The 20,136-nt window shown below is 40.1% G+C and overlaps 1 protein-coding gene across 1 annotated transcript in view; it reads left to right on the forward strand.

Annotated features, from left to right (window-relative positions):
• MGAT5 (alpha-1,6-mannosylglycoprotein 6-beta-N-acetylglucosaminyltransferase) overlaps nucleotides 1-20,136 on the forward strand; it is a 117,055-nt gene that overhangs the window by 89,026 nt on the left and 7,893 nt on the right. The window contains exons 12-16 of the mRNA XM_082284669.1: nucleotides 5,018-5,167; nucleotides 13,300-13,446; nucleotides 16,153-16,269; nucleotides 17,051-17,125; nucleotides 19,493-19,650. Of these exons, the coding sequence (XP_082140795.1) occupies nucleotides 5,018-5,167; nucleotides 13,300-13,446; nucleotides 16,153-16,269; nucleotides 17,051-17,125; nucleotides 19,493-19,650 (647 nt within the window). The remainder of the gene's footprint in view (nucleotides 1-5,017; nucleotides 5,168-13,299; nucleotides 13,447-16,152; nucleotides 16,270-17,050; nucleotides 17,126-19,492; nucleotides 19,651-20,136) is intronic.

Raw genomic sequence — 20,136 nt, forward strand, 5'->3', positions numbered from 1 at the left:
TGGATCCTTCTTACCCCTCTCAGAACGCTGTCCAATGTTTTCAGCTTCTTTTTGAGAAAATGGACCAGAAGTGCAGCAGTGTGTGAGGAGGGAGAGAATGTTTTTTATAGAATAGTTCAATAATATTCTCTTTATTTCTGAATTTCTTTCCAAATAATTCCTATCATTTACTTGGTTGGTGGGTGGACTGACTGCTACTGAACAATGGACTGATTTTCTTCATGGTCCATAATCATATGTTAGTATAATGCAAAGTCTTTGTTCTTGAGTAACACTGGTTAGCTCAGGAGTTTTTTTCCACACCTGAAGTGAAGGCTGGTTTTTAACATTTGTGTCACTTTAGTTATGTTAGCAAACAGGTTTTATTTCTGTGAAGTCTATGCAGCAATGGGGAAAAATGTCGGAAAATTCTTTTAACTTTAGCACATAGTGTGTGATCCTCACATTCATGGTTAATGCTTAGTTTTGTACCGTACAGTGCTTAGTACAAATGCCAGAGATTAATGTGGCCTTGTGTTAACTCCCTGTGTCTGAGACTAATAAATCTTGTGCCAGCTAATGCCTCCTTGTTTATTTCTATCAGTGATTAATATGTACTAGCTGATATCATAGTTTTGGGAATGAGGGTTGTGTGTTAGAGAAAAGAAGGGTAAGAGAACTACATCGTGACCTGATGACATCTTTGAGATACTCTCAAGGAGAAAAAAATTCATCAAAAGATCTAGAACCATATCCAAACAAGTCCATGGCAATAATTAGCACATGTACATGTATTTAGAAAATGTAATGAATATGTATTAGTTTCAGGAATATAATCTGGTCTCTTAGGTTACTGGGCATGCATACTTTGGGGAGAATTCCCCATGCATCCAGTGCTGTTAATAAAGTAATGTCAGCTTTCTAACCTGACTAACTGCTTGGAGAGTTTATTCCCGGGTTTGGTGACAGTTGAATTTATCAACTCTCTAGTCTCTTTTCTAGTCTCTCTGTCCCTTAGATTACTGAGGGGACTTTTTCAAAAGCTTTAAAGCCCCAGGTGTTCAATATTATGATGTTTTTATGCAACATTTTGAAGTTAGTTTGAGTTTTGCTACTGTGAATAATGACAGCATGCTTTTGTCACTTCTCCATTCTCATTCACATGATGACTGTTAATTCACAAGAGTGATTCCCAATCTCTCTCCAAGAGATTTAATTCCTTTAAGAACTTCAAAGAACTCCTACAAGCTGATTGGCTTCTTTAGAGAACACTACCAGTTTGGTGAGAGAGGATTTCCTTGGACAGGAAGAACTGACTACTGTAATTTTGATGGGTTTATGTGGTTACATAGTTAACTCTTTATTTAAATTTCAGATAACTTGTTCAGTGTAGAGTTCATACTTGCTAGCCATGAATCACTAAATCCTCTCTACATCCATTTATGAATTCAGGGCAGTTTGAAACTTTCATATTTGAGTTCCAGGAGAATTAATCTAGTCTTTGTGATTTACCCCTGTAAAACACTGTATGTATTTGACTCTCTTAATATTCCCCAGCCTTTGTGCTCTCTTCTAACTCCCTGGTAGACAGAATTTTCTTTATTCAGGGATGTCTTGAGAAGTCTTTGAGAGGGTGACAGTTCTCAAGCAGAGATTATGTTTGTGTCACAATCTCGATTGTCATACATGGCACATACACTGCATTTTGGCTCACTTTTGACTTGACACTTCCACACATAAGCACCCAAATGATAAGACTTCTAACAGTATGCTTTTAGGATACACACAAAGATGTATCCCAGTACTGGCTTTTCTGAATTACATTTGTCAAGCTTTATAAAACCATTGCCTTCTGAATTTTTCAATGCAAGGAAGCGAGGCTGGATATATGGGCTGTTTTACATATGTTTTGCAGTCTGAACTTTCAAGCCATAAAGCAGTTGAGAACCCTAAATCAAGCTCTTCTCTATGTAGTTGGCCTGTAGCAGTGCTTGGTTTCATTAAGTGCTGAATTTTTGGTGTTCTGTGAGTGCACCTGAATGGTCCAAAATTACAAAATACTGTCATTACCTTGGACTGGCAAACTGTTGGTAAAGCAGAGTTGTTAATTATCACCAGCTACTACACTGAGAGAACTAAAAGCAGAGTTTAGTTCTTGATGAATTGTGTTTCCACCACATATTTTTGTAGCTTTTATATTTAAATTTTTCACCCACCAAACTTAAAATTTCACCTCTTCATACTGTGTCTTCTTGTCAACATTGTCCTAGGGAAAGACTTCTCAAACAGTTGTCACTTGATTTCTTTGCTGAGAAAGGCCTTATCATGATGCTTTTAAAAGTAGGTGGAAATGATTGATGAACAGTAATAACAGTTATGCAGTCAGTGATCAACAAAAAGTACTTTCCTGAATGGCATGTTTATTTTAGCTGCTGAAAAATTGTTTCAGAAAAGGTTTGTGTAGCTGTTACTCACTGTTACATTTCCATTTTGGTTCTGAGGGGAAATAATTTGCCTTTTTTTAAATGTGATTATCTTCCATCCTCTAAGTCTAGGTTTGCAGTATGGACAGCAGGGTGAGCAGTGCAGTCTGATACAAACTGCAGAGAATGTCAGGTTTGCATTACTCCCCAGCAGCTCATGACCTTGTCTCTTTGAATTCATCTTGGAGAAAGTAAAGTTCAAGTGGTTTAAGATAAAAGAATAATTATATCTGCTCCCAAGTGAGCAAACTCAGGAAGTGGATAAATAGTTGAAGGAATGTTAATATTTCGTTTGCAAGTCACATTCCTTGCTTTATTTACATGTAGCCTTTCTATTTATAAATGCCATTTTTGCACTCTCTCATTTTCTAATTCACTGGTTTCAATGTCTAGAATTTGATTATGTGTCCTGATTATTTTTGTGAGGTGGCTTCCTAGAATATATACTTTTATGATCCAAAATAACACTTGTCTGCAAAGAATGTGGAAATTCAGGACTACTTAATTGCAAAAGGAGGCAAATGTTGGTGAGCTTGAGGTAAAGTATAAGGTGGTAATAGTATTTTGTGGTACTTTATAGATGATTATGAAAGCAGCTGGTTTTGACTAGAAGTAAATAAGGTTGGGCTTTGATTCTGTCTAGGATAATAAATGTTTTATCTGTGGTTTTAGACTCTGAATTGGGAAAGAACTCAGTCATATGCCTAAGCAATATTCCCAGTTAAGGCTGTGCATGGTTAATGTCATTTTAAAACAGCTAAATATTCTGTAAAAGGTCTGTAAAATTGTCATTGCAATCTTGAAAAGAAGTGCAATTTTAGGTAATCTTGGTTTTGTTCTTTCAAGCTGCTTGTTTGTCAAATTTTTCTTGATTTAGAGTGCATTTGTGTCACCAGGGTTTGTGTCATGAGCCAGTAAAATCTGAGGCAAGTGCCTTGATCTTGTTGCTGCAGGTGGATCATGTCAGTAGTACCTGTTGCTTCCTTGCCTTCTCTTCCATTCAGAACCCTGAACACTCCAAAGTTCTGGATATATTAAAAGCCAGGCAGGCAGGATTAAAGTATCCTCTGGAAACAAGACCAGGCCATTCCTTTCATATTTCTCCTGCTCATTTCCAAAGAAAAAAGTTCTAAATGGATTTTCTCTTGACAAAGTGTATGAGTTTCTCAAAGTTCCTAATTATGGTATTTTAACAATTACGTGAGAACATGTCTTACAGAGTAATTCAAATTTAAAGTGAAAAATGGAGCAACCTTTCAGTTGTTTGAATAATTTGTGTTAATTAATAACAACAGCAGCCACATTGAACAAGAAAGCATCTTTATCTGTTGGCTGTTTTATGTAACACTTAGGCCAGGACAGTGTCTGGCTGGTGCAGCCTTGGCAGAACTGCCAGGAGGGACACTCAGAGATGAGTCAGCCCATCCTCCCCAGCACAGGCAGGTCACCAGCAGTGCAGGCTGAAGGGAGAAGCCATTGTTATGGACATTAAATACCCTCTGCAACAACTAATTCAGCAAGGAAGCTGTAAGAAGTAGCACTCATCCACCTAGGCCTGATATCTGCTCCTCCAGGATTGGAAAAGACAGGATTTTCATCAGCCTAACTTGTCCTTTGAATGAACTTCAGTACAATTGTTGGCCAGGTTTCCCACAGGGCTGTGGAGGAACACTGCACAGAATTTACATGACAAAAATAGTGAGTGAAAGTAGAATTTGTAAAAACTCTCTTGCTGCCAAGAAGTATGGCGACTTGTTGCCTGATTTTAGAGCTATTACTAAGACTATGTGCAAATATTGAAGGAAAGTCTTCTGATCTGTGTTGCAGACTGCGTGTAAATACAGTCTTCAGCTAATTGCCTTGGAATGCCAGTAGTCTTTAAAACTCAAAAAACATATGGCACTGAAAATTAAAGTAATTCTTGTGTGCAAACTAGGATGGTGTACTATTTTTTTTTTTTTTTTTTTTTTTTACTGCAACATTAAAGCCATTGTTCTTCTCTGGGTCTTTTCCAAAATGCCTCCAAAACTTTAGGTAGGTGGAATATTTGTAGGTCTCTCATGGAACTCAAACACTGGGTATTTAGATAAAGGAGTGTGTTCAGTTATTCAGTTGGCAAGACTGCATCTGACTAAGGTGATATTCACCCTTTTCTTCACAAAGAAGATAATTATTTTGCATCTTTGACAAAATCAGTGAAAATTTGATATTTCAAAATGAGTTTTCTGTAATTTTAAGCCAAGTATTGTTGAGGCATGCAGAGATTACAGCTGTCTGATGGTGTCCTGTTTTTTGTCCAATTAGAAGTTAAGAGGGCCTTGGTATTGATTTCTTTATACCTCGACTATGAGTGAAAAGCTGCAGTTTTCTTCCGGTTTAGTAGAAAACCAAACTAATAAAATAATGAAAGATCAAATATTATAGAAATCAAATAGGAATGAATTAACTTCTTCTCTTCCTGGCTTTTGTGGTACAGGAGATAAAGAACAGCTCTGATTAAATACTGCTTGTTCAAATTTGTAATGACTGAAAATATTTTTTCCTTGCCATTACAGGACAAGAAGGCTTATCTGGATGTCATCCACACCTATATGGAGGTCCATGGGACTGTTCATGGGACAAGCACCATGTACATTCCTGGCTATGTAAAGAACCATGGAATACTCAGTGGGCGGGATTTGCAATTTCTGCTGAGAGAAACCAAAGTAAGTTCGTCAAGCAGGAGTGGTGGCAAAAAATAGCTCCAGATAGAGGGTGTCTGAAGTGCATGCATTTCACCTCCTATGAATAAGCTCTTAATTTAAAAGCACTGGAAAAAAATTATCATGTGTAAAGGAGCTTAAGTTGTGTGCCAAGAATACGTTTCTCATCATGTCCGTGTTTGGTGGATTGACAGCTCGAATTAGAAATTTGGGATGACAACCCACAGTCACATTTAACAACCAGCTTGAGAAACAGGGATAAATGCATTTTTCATTTTCTTGAATGTGATATTCAGCTCAAGGAGATTATCAGCTGAGAGTGTGCTCTAGTTTACATCCCTGAGGTCAACGTTAGGTAACATTCAAAAGCTGTACAGCTGCATGCTTGCTCTGCCCTCCCAATGACTTTAACCCAGAGCAACCCTGCTCTCTCAGGGAGAAAAGCAAAGCTGCACTTCATTTGCCATTCATGTCCTTCCTCTGCTTCAGCTGTGCACAGAGAGTGAGCAGAAGAGCGTGGCTTTTCGTGATGTGCTTTGCCTGTGGCTCCAGAGTCAAGGGAACTCAAGATAAGGGATGGGATATACATTGAAATAAACTTTCATCCCCACAGTTAGAAAGCTTTGTCTGGATTCTGTGCCCTTCCCATTATCTTTCTGGCACTTTGCAGCACTAAAACACTTCAGTAGATTGCATTTAAATAGGATGTTTAACTTCAAGTTGGTGAAAGAAGGGGATTGTATGTTTAAAATTAGCAAAATCTAATTTTAAATGGTGGAACAGTGGTGGAAGTGCACCACTGTTGATAGTTTCTTGCTGTGCACTTTCACAGAAAAATCTCTTAAAAAAAAAAAAAAAAAAAAAAAGAAAAGAAAAAAGCAAGCACCTCTTAGGCTTCCCACACAACTGCAGAGATCTTCTTTTTTTAAGTACTTAGGCAAATGGTGGTAATTTGACATCTCTGTGTGACAGCTGTTGGTAAATTATGAGTTTTTAAAGGCACCCACTGTGTGTTGATGCATGCAGACACACATAATGTTGCATATTAAAAAGTCAACATTTGCTTTCATCATAGATAATCTGAGATTACACAGCTTTTGCCTGTGTGGAGTATGAAATCCCTGCATTCATCATAATGTGAGAAGAATATTGACCTTGTAATAACCCTGAGCGTGAACAGTGACTACCTCCTAAAAAAACATGTGTTCTATTCACTGAAATAGTAAAATAAGCAAATGGACTTCCTATAGAATTACTGAAGTCCCTATACAAATACCAGTTCATAATAATAGTTACGTTTAACTAAGTCTTTCTCTAATTTTTTGTCAGCAATCTTGCATGTATCACATTAAAAAGCTTGCTTTTCAGTATTAACTAGATCTCTCATCTAGTTGTTATTGATTATATTTGCTCTAAGATGCAATGTAAAGACATTCAATTTAGGACAAACTCAAGTTGATATCTATGTGTTATGCAATTTAGTAATATGGATTTTGTGACACAGGGGTAGCAGACTTGTTTCGCTCAGAATTTGAGTAGTAATTGTAGCATCAGATAGAATAGACTCTGTTGGGATTGTGAAGTGCTCCTGAGACAGTAAGTTGCTTATTTTCCACAAAAAGGATTTGGTGAAAAGTATGGCTCTGTGCTGTACTGTTGTCAGAGTCCTGGAGCATTTTAGATTTTAGTGATTTTTATTCTATTGTTGTTCAGTGGTTATGGTTGATTTTTTTTTTTTTCTTTCTTAACATTGGGGAAAAGCCTTTTCATAATTTGCTGCATTTCTTAGTAGATGGCACTGAGAAAATCATCAATATGTTTCAGAACCCTGTATCAGAAAGTCAGGGGTTTAAAAATTACATCTCCAAACAGTATTTTTATATGGCTTTTCTGAACTTTTGTTAGCAGGTTTGCAAATGACAAAAGCTGTTTTTCTTTTTAGGAAATTATTTATTTAGGATACAGCCAGGCTAAAAAAACTTTGCCCTGATGATAAGCTGTTAATAGTCCATCTGCTTCTCCTAATACATAAGTATTAGTAATATATGTCAGGGAAATGAGGGTGCAATGTATTTCTGATTTTGCAACAAAATGAAATTAAATATGGCTTATTGCATCATGCATTTTGCTTATTATTCCTGTCTAATACAGTTTCAATATATCTAATTGAACAGAAAAAGTAAAACAGCAGCATCTGGAACTGAAAGTGGAAACTGAGATCTCCCATCTAATTTGTTTGAACCATTTCAGTTGGAGGGGGGTTGGGGGAGTGGGTGAGGTTTTTATTTTTTTTGCTGGCTGATGCTTAGTATCTCCTAGGTACTCTGGCTGTTCTGCCTCAGCATATGGTTACCTGTCAGTGTTGATCAACAGACACACTTGCTCTAAGTCTTCTTGCTGCCCATATATTCACAGTTCCAGATTTTGATACCCTTTAAGAGGCAATACTTGAATGCAGCTTAGTACAAAACACTGCTCACCTGTCGCTGGTGGCCATCTGCTGTCTGTGTGGGTCAATTGTGTTTGTATCAGATGGATCATGGATTGAATTGCTAAAATAGGTGCAGGTTTTTCACAAAAATCAGGCTGACTTGGATAGGAGCTTTGTGCCCAGAGGAGCCCCGTGTGTGTGTGTACACATGCATGCAGTGATGTTCAAGGACAATTTTTAATCATAATCACTTTATTCACTAGGCAACATGACCAGAGCCCCCTAATGAATTTAGTTACGGGGTTTTGTCACCAGACTGTCCATGTGCTGCAAATGTGTGAATAATCAGGGCCATAACTCTGGGCTGGGAACATCTGTGGAGACAATGCTCGTCTGGAGCATCACAGGGAGACAGCAACCTTTGTTCTTAAACTTCCAGAAGCCTTCGGATGTGTTGAGACCAAGGGCAAGGATTGTCTGTCATTGGTTGTGATTTCAACACTGTGTTAGCAGTTTTTTGTTAGGTCAGCTGACAAATGTTCTGATTTTGAGAAAGGGAGAGCTAAATAATAATTTAACAGATCACGTGGTTCAGCCTAGTCAGAAGTGTCAGCTTATGCTGCACTGCTTCACTTTGTCCTTAGACAGCAAAATACCAATAGGTGACAGCTCAGCCCTGTGATTCTTAATCAGAGCTTTGCATTCCCAAAATGTCTTTGGTCCCTGCAGTAGCTGGTAGGACACAGTTATTCTGGGCAGCATGCAGCTGCCATTTCGTTCTGTGTGCACTATAAAGCAGCACATTTTGGAGGGAGTGAGTTCTGCAGGCAGGAGGGGCTGCTTGAGATTCATCATGGCTGCTTCAGCTGTGTAGAGCATGACAAAAACAAGCCATGTCTCCAGTTCCTAATGAGGAGATGTAAAGCCATTCATCACGTCGGAGGAGAATGGGGTAGGCGAGCTGGCAGCCTTCCTGCCAACTCACAGGGCTCCTTGCCAAGTGGGCAGCTGGAGGAGTTGGACCAGGCTCTCTTGGAGGAACCAGTGTTGAATTATTGAGAAATATTTCTCCTTTCAAAAAAGTTTCAGATGCAACTTCTTCCTTCAAGTCACTGTGAATTTTTGAGAGAGTTTGAATTATTTTATTAAGTGGGGTTTGCAATTTCTGTATGGGGATTAATAAAAGTAACACCCTGCTTAGACAGACATAGGCAAATAAACTTTGTTTTCATATTGCCTCTTATGAAGGAATATATATTTACTTCCACACACTTCATAAAATCAGCTGAAAAGACATTTAACTAGTGATTCTATTCTCAAGTTGTTTGAATCACAAACGACTTGAGATTGGCTTTTGCAGAAAGTATTTTGTATTGTTGAGCACAATATGGCAAGACACTTAACCTTTGCTATACTCCTCTTTCTGGAGTTCAGAAGAGAATATATAAGTTCAGTAAGGAGGCATATAAAAGTGGTGATCAACCTACCAGCCTGACAGAATAAATTAGATAAAGTTCAGTAATGCTAGAAAGGGGAGAGGAGAAGATAAACACTCCTGTGCATGGAACTACAGCATTTAGTCTCTGGAATATGAATTTTTTTTCTTAGCTATTCAGCTAGTCATAATTACAGTCAGTGAAGTAAAGCATTCACTCCTTATTTTATACTTTTGGCTATAATTTAGAAAGATTGTTTACTTACTTATTTTAATAGTAGTCTGATGTGGTGCTGTAAACTCCACAAATAAATTGCTTAGTATTAGTTGAAAGTCTAAAAAAAAAAAGCAAAAAACATACTGCTTTTCATGAGAGGGGTTGTGAGTCACGTTTTGTGTCAGAGATGTCTCCATTTAGCTACTGCACTGGGAGAGGACCATTTACATTACAGCAGCAAGAGTGGTGTCTTGGCTGGTGTGATGCTGGGTGGCCAACTCAAAAGTCTGGCACTCCAAACCAGAGGCTCAGTTCATTACAAAGGCAGAAAAGGTTCCTGAGGAGCCTTTCTTATGAAAATGAAACTCTAAGGGTTTCAGCACCTGCATTGCTCAATTTGGGCCAGTGATGTTGCAGACACAAATCCCTTTCTCTGGTCCATGCAGGCTTACAGGCACAGACACACATGGGTAGCAGACCTTACTAAAAAGGAGCAGGTTAAAAAAAACCAACCCCACACTGCTGTTTCCATGATCATTCTACTTCTGTATTTATTGGCAGTTATCTCTTTTAGATAGACTTTTACAGTGTAACTTCCTTCTGGCAATCACCACATTCTGTGGGGTGTCAATGTGCAGAGCTGGCTGTGCTGATGCCTTAGGTTTTAACTATATTTTTCAAATTCTGTACTGCTTAGTGTGTAACTCTGAAGTTTCTTGTAGCCTGTTAGTTTCTGCTCTCTCATGGTAGTTAGACATAACAAACCATCTCCAGGCCCGCTCTTCAAGGACACCCAGACTGTCCTAGGCCCAAAAAGTATCAACCAAAGAGCCTCTAAGGAGGCAAGCAGAGGGGAAATTACATCATTAAACTGAATTAAATTAACTGGAGAATTAATCCTGATATGCAAATTAACCAAACCTATTAAAGTGTGAAGAATTCGTGACTTGTGGTCCATCTTGGGGTCTGCCTTGGCAGTAGCCTCTGGCCCCAGGGGGTACCTTTGAAGGCCTTTCAAACAAATACCTGCTTTATTCCCTTACTCCTGTCTAGTCTCTGTTTCTAGGAGGCCTCTTAAGGCATCAGTGCCCTGTGCCCACTTAAAGCTCTCTAGTAAAAATTATGGCTTTTGCTTTCAGAAACATCGGAAAGGTGAAAAAAATGCTCACAAACAGAATATGAATTTTTTCCAAGCACTAATCAACCAGTAAATCATAAAGCATAAATTCCACTCTGCACAGCAGTTCTGCTGCAGCTAACAGGGTAAGATCAGGACTAATATTTTTAGCCACATGTGCCCACTGTGGTGTTACCAACACAGTCACATTTGGAGTTTTGCAATATGGATCTTCAGCCCTAGGGTGCGGGTACCTCCCCATGCTGGACTGGGTTACCAGACCTACATCTGATGAGAAATCACCCTAAGAGCCATAGTCAGCACCTTCCATATGGGAGGCAGCAGTGCACACTTACATCACAAATTAGGGGAAACACAGCCTGGTCTAAATCTACTCTGTGGGACAGAGCCTTGTCTTCCCCACAGCCTTGTCTGTACTGAGGATGGATGTTTGCATCACTGAAAGTGGTTGATTGTTGTTTCGACTTTTTTCTTTTTTTCAGCTCTTTTTCAGTTAGTGACTTGCAGTATTTGCTGCATACTCTTAGGGAGTACCTTGACAGATTGTTTTAGCCTTTCTGGAAATAACAAGCATGTAATTCAAAGGATTAGCAAATGAGAGCATCGTGAGTTACAGAAAAGGCCTGTGTTCTCTAATACTTGCTCTTTTAATCGTAATGAATGTGACTTTCTTGAGGCATGTAAGATATTTCTGTTTTGCTCTTTATACCAGACAAAAATACTGACTCCCTAACCTAGGAACATTAATCGTGGAGAGACTCACAGAACAGTTTGTGCTGAAAGGGACCTTAAATATCATCTAGTTCCACCCCCTGCCATGGGCAAGGACACTTTATAAGGGACAGTTTTGTGGAGAAGGGTCTGGATTGAGTTTGGGAATTTCAGCTGGCTTGATGATGATGTGCTGGAGGGTGATAGAAGGGCTGAAAGAAGGATTTGAGGGGCTGCAGGCAGCTGTGAGCCAGGCTGCAACCTCAGGCCACCAGGCAGCACACACACACGCACCCTGTTCTAGGGATCAGACACATCCTTCTTTCTTCCTTCAAAGGAACAGTGCTGCTTAGAGGTGAGGTTGGAAAATGGATGTGAAACAGGTGGTAAGCTATTTATTATAGATTAAGTGATGGTAGTGTGCTCTGTGCTGTCAAAACATAAACCCATGTTTCTTTTCCCATGGAGCTTCCTCCTAAATAAATGGACCAGTCAGACACAGAACTCAGCAGTGCACAGCAGTGGTTTATTAAAAAAGTGCAAAACTAAGCAAACAACCCAGCACTCCTACATAACAGACAAACACAGGATCATAGGAGAATTGATACTTCAGATAGATTTAATTGCTGGTTCTCAGCTGGTTTTCTGCCTGAACTAAGGAGTAGTTTAAATAAATAATATTTTACGTGCAGACTGCATGAAATGGTTTCATGTCCTTAATTCGTTATTTCCAAGAGATTATCTTGCTGTAAATTCAGCCTCTTTTGAGATTATATTTAGCATGCTTTTTTCTGACTGAAAGGTGGGCTATCTTATGCCATATATAAAATGAGAATTTAGATTATCTGTCTTTAGTAGAATTCATTTTCTGGATCTTTTTATTATCAGCCACTGGAGAGTTTCTGTAAGATTTAAATGTGTGAGATAGTTGAGAAAGTTTTTGCAAGTAGGCAACTTCTTTAACCTGAATGCTGAGAACTGAAATTACAATATTCAGCTCCATGCAGTGAAAATTGTATATCCTCAGCTATGCTAAGAAGTGTTAACTTGCTTTTCTAAAATGAGCCAACTCTGAATTTATACTGTTGTTGCTATGGGTTGGGGAGGATTGATGCTGCAATGCCTGTGCACGTCAGGGCTGACTACAAGTTTATGCTTCCATGTTAGGATCAGCTCCTAGGAAGAGCCCCCAGCTGTGAATGTTCTGTTACTGGGATTCATTTCTGTGTTGCAGAAGATTTAATGCAGAATAGTATATCTTGGCCTCTTTGAATATGTGTCCTGATTGCATGATTCTCATAGTTATGAAGGGTGTGCTTTATTTTCTTGATAAAAGCAGTAGCTATATATATATATATATATATGTACACATTGTTATGCAGCAGTGCTGAGAAATTGCTGTTCCAGCTCAGAGCTTGTGATTCTCCCATCATACACAGACATTCAAATGAAGATGAAGAATCCTGTATTTAATTCAGGGGGTTTCATTATCTTTGGCCAGGAAAGGGGTCAAGATTTTTTCCAACAACTCCGAAAAAACCATTTAATGTGTTTCACTGGCACAGAGCAGTGCCTTTTCGAGAGCACCTGTAATCTCAGCAGGTGCAGGAAAAGCTTTGGGATGGATTTTTGCTCCGGTTTCCCTTGGAGGCGTTGAACCCTCTGGAAGCCCCTGCGAGCTCTGACTGCCTCGGTCCAGTGTCGTGAGCTGCTGTTTGCTGCCACCTACCGTTTTAATTAGGAGGCTTAATTAGTGTGCCAGGCGCATGTTCCTGTTGGCAAAGCCAGCGGCTTGGCTGGTTTGGGAGTGGGGAAAACACTGGTGCAGCTGTTCCTGGAGGTAGCTGCCTTAGAACCTGTACCTGTAGGAAAGCCCCAGAAATTCCACTTCAGCACCAATCAAACCACCAATTTCCCCCCAGCCCCCCCCAAAACAAGCCATGAAAGGGACTGTTGTTTCCTCAGCTCCATGAAAAACCACCTCAGCTCATTACAGATGATGGTTGTCAGATGTGTTTTACAGGACATTCCATTACTGCTTGGGTGGGAGGGGGTGAACTGCTGAATTTCTCCCATTTTCTTCTTAGCACTGCGTTCTCTTTAGGCTGGTACATTTAGAACAGGTTATTGTTTGTTTTAAGCTAGCTCTTAGCTTTTTTGTGAATAACAAAAATTAAGAAATCCCTCATTTTCTATTTTACAGCTGTTTGTTGGTCTTGGATTTCCGTATGAGGGGCCAGCTCCCTTGGAGGCTATTGCCAATGGATGTGCTTTCCTCAATTTAAGATTTAACCCACCAAAAAGTAGCAAAAACACGGATTTTTTCAAAGGCAAACCTACACTTCGAGAGGTAAGCTCTATCAATCTTGATAATTTTTTTATTGAAAGTGCTTGTGGGTTTCTTTTTAGTAACAGAGTGTAGGAAAAATTACATTAATGTTCAAGGTTTATTGCCAGAGGTGTGCAACTGCTTTTTTCTGTAGCCTTTGGTGCGACTATCAGTCCTAATTTTTATAGTATAATCAAAGTGGTTTTGTTAGCAGACTTCAAGCCTTACCTCTAGATTTACTTATGGGTACATTCTGCTACTTCTTATTGAGACATCATAAACTGAAGTTTCTCTTGAAAACCTGGTGTTCTGCCCAGGAACATATCGTGTTGTTTTGATACATGATGCATCATTTGAAAGGGTTTTTATTTTGTTGAAGAAACAGACATTGCAGTGTACTGTGCGGGAAGTAAACAGGTGTTTAAGTAAAGCATGAAAATGGCATTTGTGGGTGGTAGTGCGTGTGCTTTGGGATTTTGTTTTCTTCAGAAAAGACCTGTTCAAGGCACTGCTGAGTTAAGGTATTAATGGTCACCCACCGTGTTTGTGGTTAGAAGCTGAAGACTTTTGGAGAACTGACTCTTGAGGAAAACAGGAAAACCAAACTCCAAGCATTCAAAACAGTCTGTGTGTTTAGACTCTAGTGAGAGAAAACTGAGGCTAGGTAAACTAACCCCTCATCCTGGCCCTGAATTTGGATTTTTTTTTTTTTTTCCTTCAGTGTAGGTAAAATTCAGCCTATACTTGTAGGCACTTAATAGTCACAGAGCCATTTCTGACATTAGCACTTGTGTCTGTGGCCATGGCTTGCTCACAGGTGTATGTACCTATATTCTTTATGTATTTACATCAAGGGAAAGCTCTCAGGTAACATGTAGATGATGATAACCTTGCACAGCCACACTTCCAGTTCAGGTTATGCTTGGGCCATGGGAATTGTGTCCTGAGCAGCACTGGCTGGTTGATAAACAAAAGACAGTTTCCCATTTTCAATCAGGAACATAAATTCCTTATAATTTTGTGATCCACAACTGTAATTGCCTTTCTTGTTATACACATCTCCTGTACAAGCTGAAGCTTGTCCCTTGTCTCAGTCTGTGTTGCTAACAAAGGAGACAGCAATAAGGGAATAAAGGTTTAAACTCTCTCCTTGGGCTTGGCACCTTTCAAAGCTTTTCTTCTGTGAGTCCCTCAGTTTTTGTCTCATTTCCAGTTGTTCTGTGCCCAAACACCATCACTGGTCAGGCTCAGTACATAATCTGAAGCCATCCAAGTGCTTAGTAGGAATTTCAGGGCTTGGAATGCCATGGTAAATCCCACCGGCATGTGTCAGCGCTAACAGAAATGCTGTGCACCTGACTTGTACAGAACAATAATCCCTACTGACTGCTCTAGTCCAAAGTACATAGTGTATATCCATTAGGAATATTGCTGCATTCACATGCCCTGCTGACCTATCCTGAGAGTAACCTTTTCTCACAACTGCATTTAGATCTGATTGACAGTAATCCATGTGCTGGTTCTTTGAGATTAAAAAAGTCCTTAAATGCTCCTCTCCATTCTTCAGGTGCTAAAGAAGAACAAAAAGAGCTTGTGTAGTTCCATGACATGATTATCCATACAAGAATTTGAAGTCTGTGTCAAGTAGTTTTGTAAAGTAACCTTTGCAAGTTACTATTTCTCCACAAACAAAATGCAATGGCTATTTTTTTTTTTTTAATGGGGTTTTTAATAATTTTAATAGTGAATACAACAGTTTCTTGCACTCACTTGAGAAGAAGATCAGGTACAGTGTATGCCTATGCAGGAGAAAGTTCTTCCCAACAAACACTGCTTCCTGCTTCAGATCTTCTGCAACGTCTTTTTATTGTAAAGACAGCATAAAGAGACAGCTGTATAAACATTGCCTATAAATAACCTGTCCTGTGGGGTTTTTTGGCATTTATTGAAAGGGCAGTTTTCCTCTGAGGCCACTCCTCTCTTCTGTAGTTTTTGCTTGCTTCTGTGTCTTCATGTGCATGTTCTCACTCTTGGGTGACCTGTCACAAAAATACTTACTGAGCTGTCCTGGTAGTTCTGAAAGCAGCTCTGATACAGCTCTTCTTAGGTACCTTCTTGGGTATTCATTGATATTATTTTCTAACAAAGTGGTGGGCAAAATACTGGTTAACACTCTTGGTGAGGTCAGGTTACTCTTCTACTCTCAGCCATGAGAGTCAGAATTCATTCTTTGTGATAGAAATTATTCTTTCTTCACTGTTGCTCACAGAACTCTGGCAATGTTTGAAATTTGAAGGACTCAGGGTGAGGATGACAGCTCTGGGAGGCAATAATGCAAGTATAAGCAGGACTTGTGGCAGTGACAGGTTGTGAAGAAGGAGGGTGGCTCTGTGAATGAGCTGTGGGGAAGCAAGGTCGTGGTGCAAGTAATTTCAGTAATCAAGTCTTCTGTGATGTGGGTCACTGGGAAGATTGAAGCCACAAACAGAGGTGCCCATATCTTATTTATGATCTGTGTTATCTGATTTTCAGTTTTCCAATTAAATTCACTCTCTAAATTTAAAGAGAAAATCTGAAAGGTAGCTCAGAAGGAATGATGCTGACTGTTGTGTTCTAACTGAATTTTTGCACTATCCTAGTGCATTTCATCCAAAAAGTCTAATAAAGAGAGTGAGAATCAAGGTTATCTTGAACATTACTTTTTACCAGTATAATTTCTTCTTACAGTTGACATCTCAGCATCCCTATGCTGAAGTTTACATTGGGAAGCCCCATGTGTGGACTGTGGACATCAATGATCTTTCTGAGGTTGAGAAGGCTGTGAAATCAATTTTGAATCAAAAGGTGAGAAATGTGTCCTCAATTTGCTATCAGCACTTGAGGGTGTAGTGTGTACTGCATGTAGAGTGCCTCCTAATGTTAGTCTAATGAGTGCTGCATTTTAGTGGGATATTGAAGAAAAAATGATTGCATATCAATGGTATCGAAATTATCATGTTTTAGTACTGGATATGTCAGGTTCTTACTTGAAAAGAACGAGTGGGTGAATTTGTATAGAAATGAGAATTTCACGTGTGAATTATACAGCAATCTGTGTTTTCTGTGCATTCAGTGAGGAAGTTTCATTGTTGATTCTTAGAGCATTGCAGACTTTGCCCTGCTCAGCTCTGAATTTGTAGCCCTGACATTCCCACAGAAGTGCTTGTGCACTTACAGTGTGGAATGGTAATGAGGGTACTTCAAGAGGGGGAAGAGTTTGAAGGAATTTTCAAAGGTATCACATTCTATTTTGTCGTTTCAAGTTCAGAACTGAAACTTAGTTAAAACAGGAGTTCTGGAATCCCAGAGGGTCTCAGACTAGCCTTACATCTGCCACTTTGCAGTGTACCTCGAGTTTCCATAAAGATAGTCAAGGAGCAACTCCTATTGCCTTTAAAAAGGAGCAAAAATCAACTAAAACTGCTGATGGTTTTGTAAAATTATTATTTGTTAATAAGTTTATTTGTATCTTTTGTTGCTACTTGAGCTATAATGGAGTATTTGGAACAGAAGCTGCTGGCACAGAGTACACCATGAAGTTGATTGAAACAAAAACCCCTCTAACCTTAACACACTCTCTCCACAGATTGACCCTTACTTGCCCTACGAATTTACCTGTGAGGGAATGCTCCAGAGGATGAACGCCTTTATTGAAAGACAGGTATGAACTTCTATTGTGGGTGAATTTTGGATTATGTTGGAAAGGGAGGACCATCTCCATTTTAAAGCTTCTCAGTGTCACTGCTGTCCAAGTAGAAACAGTAGCTGTGCAGACCTTGTTATTATATGAAAGCAGAAAGGCAAAGCACTTTTTCAGTGTGTATGTGACTTCCTTAGCTGTGTACACACAAAAAAGCTTTGGATCACAAAGGATCACTCAAACACAGAGGTGCTTTTTGGTAGAATTGCAGTCGGGCTGCAGCCTCTGGGCAAATTTTTCAAGTATTTAGTTTCAATCAATAAAGATTTAAATGGTTTGGAACCTAGTTACTTAGAGGACTTTTGGTCCCTGTGCATTACTGCCAGCTGAGAGCAGCAGAAGATGTTGAATTGGAGTAATAAACTGCAGAGATTTACATGAGATCCTGGTTTCTAGAAATTGTGTGCCTGCTTGGACTTCTGCCCAAGCCAGATCTGTTGCAGTAGCCAGCTCTGCCTTTTGTTCTGGCTGCTGCAGAAGAGAGATAGGAATAACCTTTATCTCTGATATGTCATTTAATTGCCAGGTTTTCTTTCAAGGGCACTGGACATGTGTCTGTACTTGTATTTCTGAAGGTAGGTGCTATTAAAGACAGTCCTAAAGAATAACACAGCTCCAGGTCAGAAGGGCAGTTAACACCGCACAACTATTTCCACTTTCCTGCCAGTAAACACTTTAAGCTTTTTGCTGCTGTAATGATGACAAAACCTGTAAAAGTATCTCTGTTGCTTTTGATTCTTCTACCGAAGTTAGCTATAACTGGGAGTTTTTGTCAATCAGGAAGAAATGGAGCTCAGTGTAAGGGAGAAAAAGAGAAAATCAAGAGATGGCACCTGTGGCTTAAACCTGTGGCCTTCCCCCAAGGGCTAAGCCCTGCCTTGTGCTTCTCAGAAATCCACAAAGTATTGTCATTTTGTTCAGCTTTGACTAATTGTCAAAAGCTGGTGGTGTTTCACAGCTCCCAGGATGTTCAAGCACAATTTTAGCTGCATGTGCTTAGCACTTTGCCAAATTAACATGTCAGATGAACAAAAATAAAAAGCAAAAATAAAGATTGAGACCTTATTTTGATGAGTTTGTGGTGGAGGCAGGAAGAACAGAGAAAGCAGTGCAAGCCTGAAATGGGAACAAAGATGCTGGAATGAAGAGCTGATCTGTTTCAGAGGCTGTGTGCCTTGACCATGACAGTGAGGTCTTCAGGGGATGTTTGAGTGTGAAGAGGATGTGTTCAGATATTCTCTCCCACCAGTCACTCTATGGACAGTGAAACTGTAGCATTTAAAGGAGGCGTCCAGGGTTCCCCTTCTGGGGCCTTGGCTTAGGGTCAGGAGGGAGGACAATATTCACAAGAAAGGTTTAGTGAATTCCCTGAACCTTCAGATCCAACACCTGGGCTGAAGGCCTTTACAGTCGGAGGTAAGAGAACTGCTGTGAGCTGTGGTTTCACACCCAGCAGTGCCACCTTCAGCTGGGTTAAACCAGCTGTGTCTCCAAGCTGCTCTGTCCTGCCAGTGCCCAGTGTGGCTGTTTGGTGCCTCCCTGCCATCTGGTGAATCCATGCCCTGATCCTGTTTGCTCTGTGGCTGCACACACAGTTGTGTCTGCTCCACAAGGCAGCAGCAGAGGCCGGGAACCAGAGGGGGGGGGCTGCTTCAGTTTTGGCACTGGCATCAAAGGAGCAGCCAGGCAACCGCAGCCAAAACAGCAGGGATTCCCTGCTGCAAATCTGGGAGCTGTTGGATGAGGCAGGCTGTGCTGATGGAACAGACACACTGACTTTGAAAGATGTGGCCAAGCAGAGAACTTGACAACCCAGCAGAAAATGTTTGGGGCAGGACTCTTATGAGGTCAGAAAACTGGCTTGGCTCAGCAGAGACTCAGCTGAGCCCCAGAGCTTGGCAAAGGGAGTGAGAACATTCACCCAAGACCAAGAAAAGACAGATGAAGGAGGACACCCCTTTGGTCTCACCTTGAAATTTGTGGGTCCCTTCCAACCCATGATGTTTTGTGATTCATGACTGTACAATATTACATTTGTGGTTAGACCTGGAAGTATAAAAACCTCCTCCTTCAGCAGAGGAAATTAAAACGGAATAAAAAAAGCTCAAGCTGATATTGAGAACTGGTAAATGGATTTGGGGCTTTGGGTCACAGTGAGGGATCAGTTCACACAAGTTTTGGTTTTGTCCAGAGAAAGCAAACCATGATGGATCAGGCCCAAATTATTTGATCACTTTTTGATGAGAGTTGCCAAATGTTAAAATACACTCTGAGTATTGTGAAATGTTGTCTGAACACTTCATAATAAAACATGATCTGTCACTGCAGGATTTCTGTCACGGGCAGGTGATGTGGCCCCCATTAAGTGCCCTTCAAGTAAAAATTGCTGAACCTGGAAAATCCTGTAAGCAAGTTTGTCAGGAAAGCCAGCTCATCTGTGAGCCTTCCTTCTTCCAGCATCTTAACAAGGACAAAGCTCTGCTTAGGTAAGTATTTATAGCACAAATATGTTGTTTGGTCTCTTTATTGCACTGGGTTTTACCACACTTGGAATTTAAAGCACGAGTTCTGTGAGAAGGGAAGGTGGGGAGGGAAGCTCTGTCTGGCTGAAGCAAGCTGTGAGTGAGGGCCTGGCAGTGCTTTGTGCACTGTATGGTAGTGGTGACTGCTGAGAGCACTGTGCCAGGAGCACAGGGGGCCAAAAACCTTCTGTCAGTATTGTCCTGGGTAAAGAATTGTGAACCCTGGTACACTGGAGGTGTTGGTGCAGATGTATAAAACTCAGCTATGCATTAAGGAAAGGAATGCTGCTTTCGGGTGCTGTCTCTCTGGAAATGTGTCTGTGTTCCTTTCAGAGTGAAAACAAAGCCCTCAAAACCAGCTTCCCACAAATGACTGCTAGGGAATCTGCTTTCCAGGTTTTCTATCCCCACTTTTCACTAAATTACATTGTAGAAGATTTTTGGGTTTGT

Source organism: Coloeus monedula (assembly GCF_965178545.1).
Source record: "Coloeus monedula genome assembly, chromosome: 7".
NCBI classification, from domain to species: Eukaryota; Metazoa; Chordata; class Aves; order Passeriformes; family Corvidae; genus Coloeus; species Coloeus monedula.